The sequence below is a fragment of the Bombus pascuorum genome, chromosome 6 (genome assembly GCF_905332965.1).
Source record: "Bombus pascuorum chromosome 6, iyBomPasc1.1, whole genome shotgun sequence".
Lineage (NCBI taxonomy): Eukaryota > Metazoa > Arthropoda > Insecta > Hymenoptera > Apidae > Bombus > Bombus pascuorum.
Window position 1 is genome coordinate 10,349,211 of NC_083493.1, and position 16,600 is coordinate 10,365,810.

Here is a 16,600-nt window from a genome sequence, read left to right on the forward strand (position 1 = left end):
ATAGTTGAAGGTGTTTTAATTTGCGCTTATGATTATGATAAATTTCATGATGAGTGATATAATAATTTGAGATTATTTATTTTTATATTTTTTCTACAATCTAACGTGTGCTGTAACTGCTTTTTAAGGAAAACGGAATACGGAATATAGGAATCGTAGAAATCCTGTCACACTGAACGCGTGAAATTCTTTATTACATCATAAAAATATTCAGCGCTTTACAAATACAATAACTGATCATTTAATGTAAGTACTTTATTTCTGGCCTTGTCGGTCATCAGTGACCAATATGTCACTGAAAATTCGTGACAGTCAATATGTTACTCATGCGATATAATACATTGCGGTATCACATTGAAAATAACAACGAACGATTACTCTCCTCTTCTTCATGCGATATGTAAATGCTCTATAACATCGTGCGGATCATGTTGAGGTACGCGAAAGAAGTTTTAAACACCTGAAAGACAGAATATACATGAATTTGTATTAAATATATAAAATTCTATATTAGCCATTATCTGCATTAGCTGCAAATTCTGTTCATTATATCATAAGCATATCTATATTTTATCGATACTTACGACGCCAAAGGTCGTGATAGATATTTGTACGAATTTTCCAGCTGTAATTTTGACCACCATACTCGATCTTGAAATAACCAGGACTAAACCGAGAGCAGTTTTGTGAGGTAATCGGTACCATTCAGTCATATACACTTTTTTCCCAACCCTTTCGCCCTGTCGTGTATTTGATAGTTTAAGATTTAATATAGATATTCCTTTATTGTTACTTTCTTACCTGTTCAATAACTATTTCTCCGATGTAACAGAATATGAATATATTAAACACCATGGATGCATACACGATAGCATATACAATTCTCATATCTTTCGAGTTTTCCTGTGAAATTGAAATATATGTATTGTATAAATAGATATGCGAATTAAGTAGAAAAGTCAATGTATGAGTCGCGGTCCTGTATTTTGACGCTAATTTATTTATGTTAGAAGATAGCTCACTGTTTGAATCATTTTAGCTCTAACTAGATGATATTGTAGAAATATTTCTAAGTTAGTTTGGTAAATATCCATAAAAAGGAAGTCACCATCGATTTGGATGATTTTGAAATATGTTGAGTGCTGAGTGTATGAGCTTTTTTCCTGTACATGTAAAGTTGTTGGTCTTAGTCTCCGAATTGGATTAAGTTAGTACTAATATTAACACTTTGACTTCCGCGTAAAGGTACTGGTAACTTTAAACAGTAACTGGCGTTTTTTGATAAAAAATTGCAAGTTCGTAATCTCTACGTAAACGGTCAACTTGCACGTGATACTAACGTGGTCTCATCGGATACTAAAATTTGGTCTGCACTTCACTTCATCGGACGTGTTAATTGCTTTGTCGGTATTGATATGAACAATGTTGGTATGCCACCTTATGACGTAACGCGGTGGTCGGATTAGTATTAGTATTAACCCAATGAGTTTTGTAGTTATATGCGAACATATATATTGTCAGTCGGCCATAATTTTAAATATATAATAAATAAATAATAAAATAAAATTTTAAATAAATAAATATATATATAGTGGCTCTCTTTTTGTGAATATTTGCCATTATTTTTTTAGTTTGTTTTAAAACATACCGTGAGAAAATAATATTTGATCATACACATGTTCATGGTACATCCCACCAACTCAACGAGACATATCATGTTCATAACTTTTTCTATCGAGGCTATGAGACTGAAAGTAATATTGTTGTAATATGAATTCATCATAAAAAATTCACCACGAAATATCATTACTAAATAATAAATATATGTATACATCCATCATAGAAAATCAACCTAATATAAAAAAAATAGCTTAGACATGATTGAATTATTTTGTGATGCCGTTACATTAATTTCATGTTTCCTTTATTTCGTATCTAAATTGAATGTCTTACTTGAATTCTTAAACCTTAACTATTCGAAAAAGATGAATTATAAATACAAGTAATATTCAATAGAAGAATTAAATAACAGTATATGCTACAAGATACTATATTCAATAAATGTAACATGTATAACTACATGATAACTCGCGATATTATCATACTCTGCAAATCTTGGCTGGAATTCAAATATACAACAAAAAGAAAAAAAAAAGAAAATAAGTAACACAGTCTCATTGATGTTATCAAATAATCCATATCAGTAAATGAGACATAAATGCACAAACAATAGCACAATAACCAGTAAAGACCTTAATGTTCGCAGGTGATGTTCAACGATAATACCAAGCTTCCTCTGAGCGACCGTCTGTGCTTCCTCTTTCTCCTCGACTTTCGTATCCACCAAATTATCCAACCTGGCCACCACCATATTCAATTGACCACTTGCATGCATCGTTAGAACAGCTGCCAAACCACAAGCACCCACCGTGACAGACGTCACGATGAGGCCAGAAAGGATCTGCAGGACAAACACGATCTCATTCGCCGGACTAAATCTAGCGTCCAACAGATTCGTGTAAATCGGACAAGGTAACGGATACATGAAATAACTGTCATTCCCAACAAGAAACATCATCTTCTTAAAGCCTTTAGTTATGTTAAAGGCCAGAACGCCACTATGCATACAGAATGCAGCTATGAAAGCGATGAAACGTCCGACCTTTGCGTACTTCAGCATCATTTCCCGACTGCTGGCATTTTCAACGACCTGCCAGTCGCGTTCCACGTGTTTTATGCAACGGATTATGTCGTCGGTTTTCGACAAAAGACAACAGTAATTCAATTCTCCCATCAGCCAATGACTCATTGGACCAATGATCTTCATCCTCGTCTTCGAGCTTTCAGCTTCATACACAATGTACAATATGCAAGGTACGATTGTGAAAATGATCAACGAGTGGCAGGTAAAGTTCAACAATTTTGCGAATAATCTTTGCGTTCTGTTTGCCTTAGTAAGTTTTGGCCATGCTCCTATTGGTTGCATTAGCCAACGATTCACTTGGATGCTGTATTCGTAATCATGAGCGTAAAAAGCGTTGTTTATCGGTGGTTCGCTAGACACGTCCACCATGATTACTTTGCGGAGGTCGTTTGTCGAGTGAATTACTCAAGTTTCAGGTACAATGCCATGGCAAAATGGCGCGTGCGCGAATTTTTTCTCGACGCCGTATCGCCATAGTGCAGCTGTTACCTTTCAAAGGGTTCGAGCCCTTCTAAGTTCTCAGTTGGAGCTTATACCACTTTATGCATTATTTACGACTTTAGTACGACAGGATTGATGACGTTTGAGGGTAATCGATTAATTGATTTTCTTAGGCGACAGTAGTGCACTAGTGTATTGTCTGTTTCGCAATAGGTTGAAGGGATCAATTTCTACAGGACGAATTCCCATTCGGGGAAATTTCTCATATTATTTCTTCGTATCGCGTCAGATGTAAATACTTCTGTCACAATTTTATTAAAACTATCCAGGAAGGGGAATATTACCGAATATCTAGTTGAATGAGGTTATTCTTTTCAATTAATTTATAGCAGAACGAATTTAAGAAAACTGTAGACCGAGAGTTATTTCGCAACATCGACAAAGTCTTTTCTTTTTTATTGGAACTAAAGCGATATTGAAGTACACAAGTTCCGGTACTTCAGCAAGATTAAAATTAATATCAAATGTTAATCGCATTTGGATATTTAACAATATAAGGGTATTTTATATAAATAACAGTTCAAATAAATTTTTGTGCAATATACAGGAACATTACATGGGATGTATTTAAACTATATTATACTTTAAGGAGCGCTCATGTTAATGTTCGTATATTCGTTTTGAAAAATTGACAATACACCGATCAATTTTTTAATTCAAGGATTCCATCGAATGCTTAAATTTATGTCCTCCTTGTAATCATGATCTGGAAGTAAGGTGTTATCTGTGCGGGTGTAGATTCGGGAATTTAGAATATTTGACAAGGGGCTGTAGGGGAGTCCGTAGGAGGTATTAGATTAGAAGACGTAGTGAGCAGAAGATGAGAGAGAAGGGTTGTATGATAGCTCGAGAAATTGAAAAAGAAAGCAGAAGAAAAGAATAAAAAAATAGGGGATAAGCAGCCCAAAGAGAGTTTTAATGAACACAGGGATGCAATAACTAGAGTAGAAGAAGACGTGGGCCATGCACCGATTGGTTTTAAGAACCATCGATTCAATTGAAGACTGTAGTCACTATTGCTGTTGTTGTCAGTATTTATGATCATTGTTCTGGTTGTCATCACGGAGTGAGACTGTCGTTAGAAAGCAGTCATACAACTATGGGGGATGCATGGGGTAGTGCAACGCTTGTGTGAGTTCCTTAAGTACTCTTTCTACCGATCTATTCATCAATTGGTAGAACTTGTTTTAGAATAGTGTGAAAGTATATACGTTTAGAAACTGTTAATTGCAATCATTGGAAGTTGATGGTGTACGTGCAGTGAATCATTTCTGTTTCTAACTTCAATAGTGTATACCTTCAAATTTTTAGTAGAAGGTAGAACGTGGTACATAATTGTGTCAGGTGCTAGGGAGATGCTAGTGATTATGATAAATTGGATGATAAATGGTATAATAATTTGCATTGTTTCTGTCGGTATTTACAAATGCCAGTCCTAGGAGTTGATTTTTATATTATCGAATAGTATTACGAACAAACATTATGAGTAATTATAACGCTTCCGATGAAGGATTCTAAGAGATAACATGTAATAAAAACATGAGAACAATGGAGTATAGCTATAACAAACAATTCTTCAATCTATCGTCCCATAGATTTTTTACACAGCAAGTATTCTTACACTTAACTAGATCTATTAAGATCTTACTTACTTAGATACTTAGATCTATTAATACATGATTGAAAACTTTGTCAATCATGTATTATAGTCTGTAACATTAATCATAAAATTAGTTCAATCGTCGACTTATTTATTTGTTGATATTTTCTTATAATATCCTTTCAGAATTCCACTTCATCACATCATTTGCTGCAACAAATTCAAATATGCGAAACCTGTCTTTATCACCTGAAATGGCAGAATATTTCACGTGAACAGACAACATTGCTATGAGTACAAGTATAGAATAAACTTACACTACCAAAAGTGTAAACGGACATATGAACTAATTTTCCTGCAGTGATATGAACGACCACATTTGATCGTGCGATGACCATAATCAAGTCGAGGATTGTTTTAGCTGGTAAATAATACCAGTTCGTCATGTAAACGACTTCACCAATTTTCTTGCACTGTTAAGAATTTGTTGAATTAATCATCACGAATTTGATTTCCAGAATTTATATTACCCCGTATTAACATTAGAGCGATGTATGAAACATGTAGGTGCCAAAGAAATTGAAAAAATGAATGACATATGAAAAAATCATTCAAATTACCAAAAATGTATCATTGTGAATCTATAAAAGTTATATGAAAATGATTAATTATTAATTTTGATTACTCTGGTAGTTTTAGGGTTAGAGTGTTAATGTCTCGCTGATACCTGTTCCGTTAATAGTTCACCGATGTAACATATTACGAAAATGTTAAAACAGATTGTAACGAACATCATAAAATACGATGCCAAATTTCGAATATCATGCTCTGCCCATTCCTAAGACAAAATCGTAAAAAGAATAGAACAATTATACAGAATATTAAAGTTATATCTGCTGTGGAAAATAACAGGCAAACAATAAAAGTATAGTAATTATGTACCGATAGAATGTAGTAGCCAATTACGCATATATCCATCGTGCACCTTAACATTTCCAGCAAACAGATTTTATTCATCACATCCTCGATATATGATATAAAACTGCAATTAACACGTAATATAATCCAAATGATCGCTCTTAAAAAACACACAAAAAAGATTTTTAAAAAACCTTACTTCAATGTCCTCAGATGTCGTTCTACGATTACTCCAATTTGTATGAAACCACCAGTTTTCTTCTCTACTCTGGTTTCATTGACAAATTCAGCGATCCACAATGTAATAACATTTAGCTGACCGCATGCGTGAGCAGTTAGAACTGCTGCGAGACTAAAGATCCCAATTGTACTAAAATTTGCGATAACAGTAGACCAAATTTGCAAGAAAAGCATGAATTCGTTTGTTGGAATTTCGTCGACGTTCACCAGCTTCTTATATACTGCACAAGGTAGCACATGTAAAACTCTCGTCTCATTCGCAATTCGAATCTCTACTGTATTTAATGCTGTCACAAAACAAAAGCACAGGACGCTTGATTGCACAAAAATTGCGGTGAACGCCGCTATGTAGCGACCGATTCTCGCGTTTTTCAACATCACGTGTTGATCTTCCTCTCTGGTCACTGTTCGCCAGTCAGCTTCTATGTATGACACGCATTTTCGTATGTCTTTGTTGTGAATTAATAAAACCGCGTAATTAAAGCTGCTGACGAACCAATGATTCACAAAACCGAAGGTTTTCAATTTGAAGTTGAACGTCTCGTCTTCCAGAATTATTACTAGTAAACTAGGAATCGCAGTAAGAATTAAGGTGCTGAAGCAAACGATGTTCAAAATAAATGAAACAATCTTTTCGAGTCTTGTCGTGGAAGGAGACGATGGCCAAGCGCCGATCGGTTTTAAGAACCATCGATTCAGTTGAAGACTATAGTCACTGTTTTTCTTGCTGTCACCTTCTATGATCACTACTTCGGTCGTCATCGCGAAATAATGCCATTGTTAGAAACCAAGCGTCTAGATATAGAGGATGTTGGCAGAAGTTTAACGCTTGCGCGAGTTTTTTAGCTATTTGTTCAACTGATCGATTCGTCTAGTCGGCAGAACTTTTTTAGAATACCATGAAAGTATATACGCTTGGAAACTGTCAGTTGCAATCATGTGAAGCGGATGGTGTACGTGGAATGAATCATTCGTGTCTCTAACTTTAACAGTGTATGTTTTCAAATTTTTAGTGAATGGTGGGTGGTGATATGCGAGTATGTTATGTGCTAGGATATTGTGACTATAAGAAATTTTATAATAAATGATACAATAATTTGCAATATATTTGTCGGTATTTAGAAATGCCAGTTCTAAGGTTTGATTTTTATATCATCGAATACTTGTACGAGAAATTTTATTGTTTCCAAATAATTAACAATAGATAAAATAAAAATATTTTATCAATTATATCTTAAACATCTATGTATTATCGATACTTACGACGCCAAAGATCGTGATAGATATTTGTACGAATTTTTCAGCAGTAATGTTGACCACCATACTCGATCTTGAAATAACCAGGATTAAACCGAGAGCAGTTTTGTTAGGTAATCGGTACCTTCAGTCATATACACTTTTTCCAAAATCTTTCACCCTATCGTGTGTTTGATAGTTTGAGGTTTAATATAAATACTGCTTTATTATTACTTTCTTACCTGTTCAGTAACTATTTTTCTGATATAACAGAATATGAATATATTAAACACCATAGATGCATATAGGATAACGTATACAATTAGCATATCCTTCAATTTTTCCTGAGAAATTAAAATATGTATGTCGTACAAATGCTAGTGCGAATTAAGTAGAAAAGTCAACGTATGAGTCGCGATTCTGTATTTTGATTTATTTATTTATGTTAAAAGATATCTTAATGTTTGATTTATTTTAACTCTAACTATAAGATATTGTCTAAACATTTTCAATATATAAATTATTTCTTTTATTTCTATTTTGAAACGTACCGTGAGACAATGATGTATGATTAAAACACATCTTCATCGTACACCCCACCAATTCAATCAGAAGCTCACATCGTGACAGTGGTCAAGATGATCCTAGAAAGGATCTACATGGTGAGCACGATCTTATTTATCTGAATCTAATAAACAATAGGTTCGTTTAAACCGGGCGAGGTAACGGGTACATGAAAAAACTGCCATTCTCTACACGAAACAACAGCTTCTTAAAACCTTTAGTCGCGTTGCATGCCAGAATATCACTATGCATACCCAGTGCAGGAATACGTAGTGTTATTAAAAACAACAATTTTCAATAAATTTCACATAATGCAAATTTCAGACGGTTGAAAGTTAAATAACTTTTATCCGAAACATATTTTTATGAAAAATTTGGACGTGCCTGAAAAATCTTCGCGATAGTTACATACGTTGTTCAACCTGTATTTTTACTATAATTACTGAAGCTTAATTTTTGCTTTTATTTTACAACAGTCAATTAACAGCCAAAATATTTAGAAATGGATATCAGGTTAAACTGAGACAATTTTACTTGCATAAACATAGATTCCTGTATCGTGATTACATCTCATTTCAAATTTTGTTGTAGTCTGATTATTAATGGATTTCAATCGTAATTAAATGAGGAAATAACAAAGTTGAAAAAACAAAGAATTTTTTCTGTTTGAAATTTACGACTTCTAGCCTGTTAATTCTTAACATACAAAATTTTATGCAATATTTACGTATATTTTGTACTTTATATACTAAATTATTAAAAACACAATATATTTTTCCAGGATTCCATTTTATTACGTCATTTGCTGCAACAGATTCAAGTATGCGAAACCTGTCTTCACAACCTGAAATGGCAGAATATTTCACGTGAACAGATAATACAGTTATGAGTAAGTGTATCGAATGAACTTACACTACCAAAAGTATAAACGGACATATGAACTAATTTTCCTGCAGTGATTTGAACGACCACATTTGATCGTGCGATGACCATAATCAAGTCGAGGATTGTTTTACCGGGTAAGTAGTACCAGTTCGTCATGTAGACGACTTCGCCAATTTTCTTGCACTGTTAAGAATTTGTTAAATTAATTACCACGATTTCGATTTGTTCTGTTTATATCACTCCGTATGTTAATACTAGTGTTAACTAGGGCGAAGTATGAAACATATAGATAGCAAAGAACTTAAAATAAAAGACACATGAAAAAATCATTCAAATCACCGAAAATGTACTATTGAATCTATGAAAGTTGTATTAAGAACGATTAATCATTAACTTTTACCCTGCTAATTCTAGAATTAGAGTGTTAATGTGTTGCTGATACCTGCTCCGTTAACACTTCACCAATGTAACATAGTATGAAAATGTTATAACAGATTGCAACAAACATCATAGAATACGATGCCAAATTTCGTACATCATGCTCCGCCCATTCCTAAGATGGAATCATAAAAAGAATAGAACGGTTGTACAGAAGAATAAAGTTATATCCACTGTGGAAAATAACAGGCAAACAATAAAAATATGCTAATTATGTACCGACACAATGAAGTAGCCAATTACACATATATCCATCGTGCATCTTAACATTTCCAAAAAACAGATTTTATTCATCACACCCTCGATATATGATATAAAACTGCAATTAACATTTAATATAATCCAAATGATTGCTCTTAAAAGTCACACAAAAAAATAATCCGAAAACAGATCTTACTTCAATGTCCTCAGATGTCGTTCCACGATTATTCCAAGTTTCATAAAACCATCAGTTCTCCTCTCTACTCTGGCTTCATTGACAAATTCAACAATCCATAACATAACAACATTTAGCTGACCGCACGCGTGAGCAGCTAGAACTGCTGCAAGACTAAAAATCCCAACTGTATTACAATTTGCGATAAAAGTAGACCAAATTTGCAAGAAAATCATGAATTCGTTTGTTGGACTTTCGTCGACGTTTACCAGCTTCTTGTATACTGCACAAGGTAACACGTGTAAAATTCTCGTCTCGTTTCCAATTTGAATCTCGAGTGTATTTAGTGCCGTCACGAAGCAAAAGCACAAAACGCTACCTTGTACAAAAATTGCGCAGAAAGCTGCTACGTAACGACCGAATTTCGCGTTCTTCATCATCACGTGTTGATCCTCCTTCCTGGTCACTGCTCGCCAGTCAGCTTTCATGTGTTCTATGCATCGTCGTATGTCTTTGTTGTGTAATAACAACACACTATAAGTAAAACTACTGACGATTAAATGACTCAAGAAATCTAGGCTCTTCAATTTCAAGTTCATGCTCTCTTCTTCCAGAATCAGTTGCAGTACACTGGGAATCGCAGTGATAAATACGGTGCTGAAGCAAATGGTCTTTAAAAGAAATGAAACTATCTTTTCTAGTCTTGTGGTGGATGGAGACGATGGCCATGCACCGATCGGTTTCAAGAACCATCGATTCAATTGAAGACTGTAATCACTGTTGCTGTTGCTATCAGCTTCGATGATCACTGCTTCGTTCGACATCGCGGAGTGAAGTCGTTATTAGAAAGCGGTCAAGCGTCAGTGGGGGATGCATGGAGCAGCGCAACGCTTGCGCGTGTTTTTTAGGTACTTGTTCTACCGATCGATTCGTCTGGTCGGTAGAACTTGTTTTAGAAAAGTTGGAAAGTATACTCGATTGGAAATTATTGGTTGTAATGTTGTGAAGTGGATGGCGTGCGTGCAGTGATTCATACCTCTCCCTACAGTAATTATATATGTTGTAAAATTTTTAATAAGAAGTGGTCAGTCATCCGTACATGTGTTAGCTGCTAAGAAGTTATAGCTATTTTAATTTGTGCTTCTGATTATGTTGAATTTCGTAATAAATGATATAATAATTTTCATTCTTTTGTCGATATTTACAAATGCCAATTTTAAAGCTTCGTTTGTATATTATTGAATACTATTACAAAGTGGGACACGTTATTTATAATTGTAATCTTTGCAACTTCGATACAGTAGCATTTTATAAAAAAGTAAATAAAGTTTAGGAGTGTGGCTATAACGTACGATTCTTCGGTCTACCGAATAAAAGTCATCGACTTTTTATTTTGTAAATTTTTTTGTTCTTAACTAGATCTATGAGATTATCAAACATTTCTTGGAGGATGTAAAATTTATTATTATTGAATGTTATTAATATTGATTATTATTTATAGATCCGTATTGGCATCGCAGGGTGTTGGTCATTGTTTTCCACCGTGAAGTTTTCCAACGCGTCGTTGGGAATAATTCTTCTTGATTTGAATAAGTCATGCGATAAACATCCGCTCGGTTCGAACACCTGTGATAAGGTTTGTGAACTATGAACTCCAACTATGAACACCGCAGAGACTTCAGAGATCACATTCGTGCTATCTATCCAGACGGTTGAAACTTTCATCCGAAACATTTTTGTATCAAATATTTGGATGTGGCTGAAAAATCTTGGCGATAGTTAGATACGTAGTCCAACCTATATTTTTACTGTAATTACTGATGCTTAATTTTTGTTTTCATTTTACGTCAGCCAATTAACAGTCAAAACATTTACAAGTCAATTTCAGGTTATATTAAGACAATTTTACTTGCATAGACATAGATTCCTGTATAGTGATTACATCTTATTTCAAATTTTGTTGTAGTCTCATTATTAATGGATTTCAGTCGTAATTAAATGCAGAAATAACAAAATTGAAAAAACAAAGAATTTTTTCTGTTTGAAATTCACGACTTCTAGCCTGTTAATTCTTAACATACAAAATTTTATGCGGTATTTACGTATATTTTGTACTTCATATACTAAATTATTAAAAATACAATATATTTTTCCAGGATTCCATTTTATTTTGTCATTTGCTGCAACAGATTCAAATACGCAAAACCAGTCTTCATAACCTGAAATGGCAGAATATTTCACGTGAACAGACAATACAGTTACGAATAAATGTATCGAATGAACTTACACTACCAAAAGTATAAACGGACATATGAACTAATTTTCCTGCAGTGATTTGAACGACCACATTTGATCGGGCGATGACCATAATCAAGTCGAGGATTGTTTTACCGGGTAAGTAGTACCAGTTCGTCATGTAGACGACTTCGCCAATTTTCTTGCACTGTTAAGAATTTATTGAATTAATCATCACGATTACGATTTGCTTCATTTATATCACTCCGTACTAACACTAGGGCGAAGTAGGAAATATCTAGGTACCAAAGAACTTAAAATGAAAGAAATGAAAAAATCATTCAAATCACTAAAAATGTGCCATTGTGAATCTATAAAAGTTGTATGCAGAACGATTAGTTATTAATTTTGATTATTCTGGTTATTTTAGAATTAGAGTGTTAATGTGTTGCTGATACCTGCTCTGTTAATATTTCACCGATGTAACATATTACAAAAATGTTATAACAGATTGTAACGAGCATCATAAAATACGAAGTCAAATTTTGAATATCATGCTCTGCCCATTCCTAAGACGGAATCGTAAACAGAATAAAACAATTATACAGAAAAGTAAAATTATATCTAATCCGGAAGAAATAGACAAACAAGAAATATATATTAATTACATACTGATAAAATGTAATAGCCAGTTACACATATATCCGTTGTGCATCGTAGCATTTCCAAAAGACATATTTTATTCATTATATCCTCGATATACGATATAAAACTGCAATTAACATAGAATATAATCCCGAAGATCAGTACTAAGACACCAACAAAGAAAGAATAGGGAAAAGATCTTACTTCAATGTCCTCAAGTGTCGTTCCACGATTGCTCCAATTTGGATAGAACCATCAGATTTCTTCTTTCCCCTGGCCTCATTAACAAATTCAGTGATCCATAACATAACAACATTTAGTTGACCACACGCGTGAGCAGCTAGGACTGCTGCAAAACTAAAAATCCCAATCGTACTAGAATTTGCAATAATTGCAGACAAAACTTGCAAGAATAGCATGATCTGGTTCGTTGAACTTTCATCGACGTTTACTAGCTTTTTGTATACTGCACAAGGTAACACGTGTAAAACTCTCGTCTCGTTTCCAATTTGAATCTCTACTGTATTTAATGCTGTCACGAAACAAAAGCACAAAACGCTACCCTGCATAAAAATGGCGCAAAAAGCCGCTACATAGCGACCAAATTTCGCGTTCTTCAGCATCACGTGTTGATCCCCCTCTCTGATTAACGTTCGCCAGTCACTTTCCATGTGTTCTATGCACTGTCGTATGTCTTTGCTATGCAACAACAAAGCTGTATAATTAAGGCTGCTGACGATCCAATGGCTCACGAAACCCAGTGCCTTCAATTTGAAATTTATACTCTGATCATCTAGAATTATTAGTAGTAAACTAGGAATCACAGTGATAATTACGGTGCTGAAGCAAATGACGTTTAAAACAAATGAAATAATCTTTTCGAATTTTGTGGTGGAAGGAGACGAGGGCCATGCACCGATCGGTTTCAAGAACCATCGATTCAATTGTAGACTGTAATCACTGTTGCTGTTGCTATCAGCTTCTATCACCACTGCTTCGTTCGACATCGCGGAGTGAAGTCGTTATTAGAAAGCAGTCAAGCGTCAGTGGGGGATGCATGGAGCAGCGCAACGCTTGCGCGTGTTTTTTAGGTACTTGTTCTACCGATCGATTCGTCTGGTCGGTACAACTTGTTTTAGAAAAGTTGGAAAGTATACTCGATTGGAAATTGTCGGTTGTAATGCTGTGAAGTGGATGGCGTGCGTGTAATGATTCATATCTCTCTCTACATTAACTATGCACGTTGTAGAATTTTTAATACGAAGTGACTTGTCATCTATACGTATGTTAGGTGCATGGATGTTATAGCTGTTTTAATTTGTGCTTGTGAATTGTTGAATTTTATGATAAATGATAATAATTTGTATTATTGCTGTTGGTATTTACAAATGCCAATTCTAAGACTAGATTTTTATATCAACGCATAGTATTACGAAGAAAAAATTATTGGTGAAATTAATTTTTCCAATGATGAATTTAAAACAATAATACGTAATAGAAACGTAAGTATAATAGAGTGTGGCTACAACGGACGGTTCTACAATCTACCGTCCGATAGATCTTTTATTCTGTATGTTCTCTTAGTCTTATGTAGACGTATTATATTGTTAACCATTTATTAGAGTTTGTAAAATTGATTATAAGATTATTTCAACCGCCTAATTATTATTATTTTTTAACACACCCAATAACATTTTACCAAGATACACCATTTTATTACATTATTTGCTGCAATAGATTCAAATATGCAAAACCTGTTTTTACCACCTGAAATGGGAGAATATTTAATCTAAACAGATAATACAAGTCTGAGTACTAGTATCAAATTAACTTACATTACCAAACGTATTAATTGTCATTTGAATCATTTTCCCTGCAGTTAATTGAACGACCATACTCGATCGCACGATGATCAAAATTAAGTCGTGGATTTCTTTATTGGGTAAATAATACCAGTTTGTCAAGTAAACGGCATCACCAATTTTCTTGCTCTGTTAAAAATTTGTCGTATTAATCATCACGATTTCGATTTGTTGTATATCACTCTGTATTAACACTATGGCGAAGTATGAAACATGTATGTACCAAAGAACTTAAAATGAAAGATACATGAAAAAATCATTCAAATCACCAAAAATTTATCATCGTGAAACTATGAAAGTTACATAAAAAATGGTTATTTCTTAATCTCTACTACTTTGGTAGTTCTATAACTAGAGAGTTAATGTCTCATTAGTACCTGTTCCGTTAATATTTCACCGATGTAACATATTACGAAAATGTTAAAACAGATTGAAACGAACATCATAAAATACGATGTCAAATTTCGAATATCATGTTCATCCCATTCCTAAGAAGCAATCGCAAAAAATATAAGACAAATATACAGAAAAATAAATTTATATCTTATACGGAAAAAAATTAACACGCAATAAATATATAAAAAATATGTACCGATAGAATGTAGTAGGCAATTAGACATATGTTCATCGTACATCTCAACATCTCCAATAAATATATTTTGTTCATCACAACCTCGATACACGATATGAAACTGCAATTAACATGTAATATAATACCAATGATCACTATTGAAACAACAAGAAGAAGAAAAAACGAATTAACAATAGATCTTACTTCAGTGTCCTCAGGTGTCGCTCCACGATTACTCCAATTTCCTGAAAACTGTTAGTTTCCTTCTGTTTTCTTGTTTCCTTAACAAATTCAGTAATCCACGCCATAATTACGTCCAATTGACCACACGCGTGAGCAGCTAGTACAGCTGCGAGACTAAAAATTCCAACTGTACTAGAGTTCGCGATAAGAGCAGACCAAATTTGCAGAGAAAGCATGATTTCGTTTGCTGGACTTTCATCGACGTTCACCAGCTTCTTGTATACTGCACAAGGCAGCAAGCGTAAGACTCTTGTCTCGTTTCCAATTTGAATCTCGACTGTAGTTAACGCTGTCACGAAACAAAAGCACAAAATGCCACCCTGCATGAAAATTGCGCATGAAGCAGCTACATAACGACCGAATTTCGCGTTTTTTATCATTACGTGTTGATCCTCCTCCCTAGTTACTGATCGCCAGTCAGCCTCTATGTGTTCTACGCATTGTCGTATGTCTTTGCTGTGTATTAACAAGGTACTATAATTAAAGCTGCTGACGAACAAATGACTCAAGAAATCTAGAGTTTTCAATTTCAAGTTAATGCTCTCGTCTTCTAGAATGAGTAGCAATACACTGGGAATCGCAGTGATGATTACGGAGGTGAAGCAAATGATGTTTAAAATAAATGAAACAATCTTTTCCAGTCTTGTCGTGGACGGAGACGATGGCCATGCACCGATCGGTTTCAAGAACCATCGATTTAATTGAAGACTGTAGTCACTGTTGCTGTCAGCTTCTATGATCACTGCTTCGTTCGACATCGCGGAGTGAAGTTGTTATTAGAATGAAGCCGCGCGTCAGTGGGAGATGCATGGAGCAGCGCAACGCTTGCGCGTGTTTTTTAGGTACTCGTTCTACCGATCGATTCGTCTGGTCGGTACAACTTGTTTTAGAAAAGTTGAAAAGTATAGTCGCTTGGAAATTGTCGGTTGCAATGCTGTGAAGTGGATGGCGTGCGTGCAATGATTCATATCCCTCCCTACGTTAACTGCATATGTTGTAAAATTTTTAATAAGAAGTGGTCAGTCATCCGTACGTATGATAGCTGCTAAGAAGTTATAGCTATTTTAATTTGTGCTTCTGATTATGTTGAATTTCGTAATAAATGATATAATAATTTTCATTCTTTTGTCGATATTTACAAATGCCAATTTTAAAGCTTCGTTTGTATATTATTGAATACTATTACAAAGTGGGACGCGTTATTTATAATTGTAATCTTTGCAACTTCGATAGAGTATCATTTTATAAAAACGTAAATAAAGTATAGGAGTGTAGCTATAACGTACGATTCTTCGGTCTACCGCCCCATCGACTTTTTATTTTGTAAATTTTCTTGTTCGTAACTAGATGTATGAGATTATCAATCATTTCTTGCAGGATGTAAAATTTATTATTATTGAATGTTATTAATATCGATTATTATTTGCAGATCCGTGTTGGCATCGCAGGATGTTGGTCATTGTTCTCCACCGTGAAATTTTTCAACGCGCCGTTGGGAATCATTCTTCTCGATTTCAATAAGTCACGCGATAAGCATCCGCTCGGTTCGAACACCTGTGATATGGTTTGTGAACTATGAACT

General features: G+C 34.4%; 5 protein-coding genes across 7 annotated transcripts; all 5 read right to left on the reverse strand.

Annotated features, from left to right (window-relative positions):
* Positions 1 to 362: 362 nt before the first annotated feature.
* On the reverse strand, positions 363 to 4,458 carry LOC132907856 (odorant receptor 4-like). Its single transcript, XM_060961297.1, has 5 exons — positions 2,253 to 4,458; positions 1,649 to 1,748; positions 794 to 903; positions 585 to 732; positions 363 to 460 (listed from the first exon to the last, which is right to left on the reverse strand). The coding sequence occupies exons 1-5, from the start codon at positions 3,071 to 3,073 to the stop codon at positions 410 to 412; spliced, it is 1,230 nt and encodes a 409-aa protein (XP_060817280.1). The 5' UTR covers positions 3,074 to 4,458; the 3' UTR covers positions 363 to 409.
* A 486-nt stretch (positions 4,459 to 4,944) lies between these two features.
* On the reverse strand, positions 4,945 to 16,109 carry LOC132907830 (putative odorant receptor 59c). Of its 2 annotated transcripts, XM_060961249.1 has the most exons (5): positions 14,980 to 16,109; positions 14,797 to 14,896; positions 14,582 to 14,692; positions 14,178 to 14,333; positions 4,945 to 5,054 (listed from the first exon to the last, which is right to left on the reverse strand). In XM_060961249.1, exons 1-5 carry the CDS (start codon positions 15,774 to 15,776, stop codon positions 5,004 to 5,006), a joined length of 1,215 nt encoding a protein of 404 aa, XP_060817232.1. In that variant the 5' UTR covers positions 15,777 to 16,109; the 3' UTR covers positions 4,945 to 5,003. The 2 variants fall into 2 exon arrangements, with proteins under 2 accessions (XP_060817232.1, XP_060817231.1); XM_060961248.1 differs by lacking the exon at positions 14,582 to 14,692.
* On the reverse strand, positions 5,249 to 6,810 carry LOC132907831 (uncharacterized). Its single transcript, XM_060961250.1, has 3 exons — positions 5,923 to 6,810; positions 5,748 to 5,847; positions 5,249 to 5,643 (listed from the first exon to the last, which is right to left on the reverse strand). Exons 1-3 carry the CDS (start codon positions 6,723 to 6,725, stop codon positions 5,515 to 5,517), a joined length of 1,032 nt encoding a protein of 343 aa, XP_060817233.1. The 5' UTR covers positions 6,726 to 6,810; the 3' UTR covers positions 5,249 to 5,514.
* Positions 8,467 to 10,286, reverse strand: LOC132907994 (uncharacterized). 2 transcript variants are annotated; one of them, XM_060961488.1, is made up of 5 exons: positions 9,484 to 10,286; positions 9,306 to 9,405; positions 9,091 to 9,201; positions 8,676 to 8,831; positions 8,467 to 8,607 (listed from the first exon to the last, which is right to left on the reverse strand). In XM_060961488.1, exons 1-5 carry the CDS (start codon positions 10,284 to 10,286, stop codon positions 8,557 to 8,559), a joined length of 1,221 nt encoding a protein of 406 aa, XP_060817471.1. In that variant the 3' UTR covers positions 8,467 to 8,556. The 2 variants fall into 2 exon arrangements, with proteins under 2 accessions (XP_060817471.1, XP_060817470.1); XM_060961487.1 differs by lacking the exon at positions 9,091 to 9,201 and having other exon boundaries at positions 8,500 to 8,831.
* LOC132907910 (uncharacterized) lies at positions 11,628 to 13,349 on the reverse strand. The gene is made up of 5 exons (XM_060961366.1): positions 12,547 to 13,349; positions 12,370 to 12,469; positions 12,156 to 12,266; positions 11,750 to 11,905; positions 11,628 to 11,681 (listed from the first exon to the last, which is right to left on the reverse strand). Exons 1-5 carry the CDS (start codon positions 13,347 to 13,349, stop codon positions 11,628 to 11,630), a joined length of 1,224 nt encoding a protein of 407 aa, XP_060817349.1.
* Positions 16,110 to 16,600: the final 491 nt, after the last annotated feature.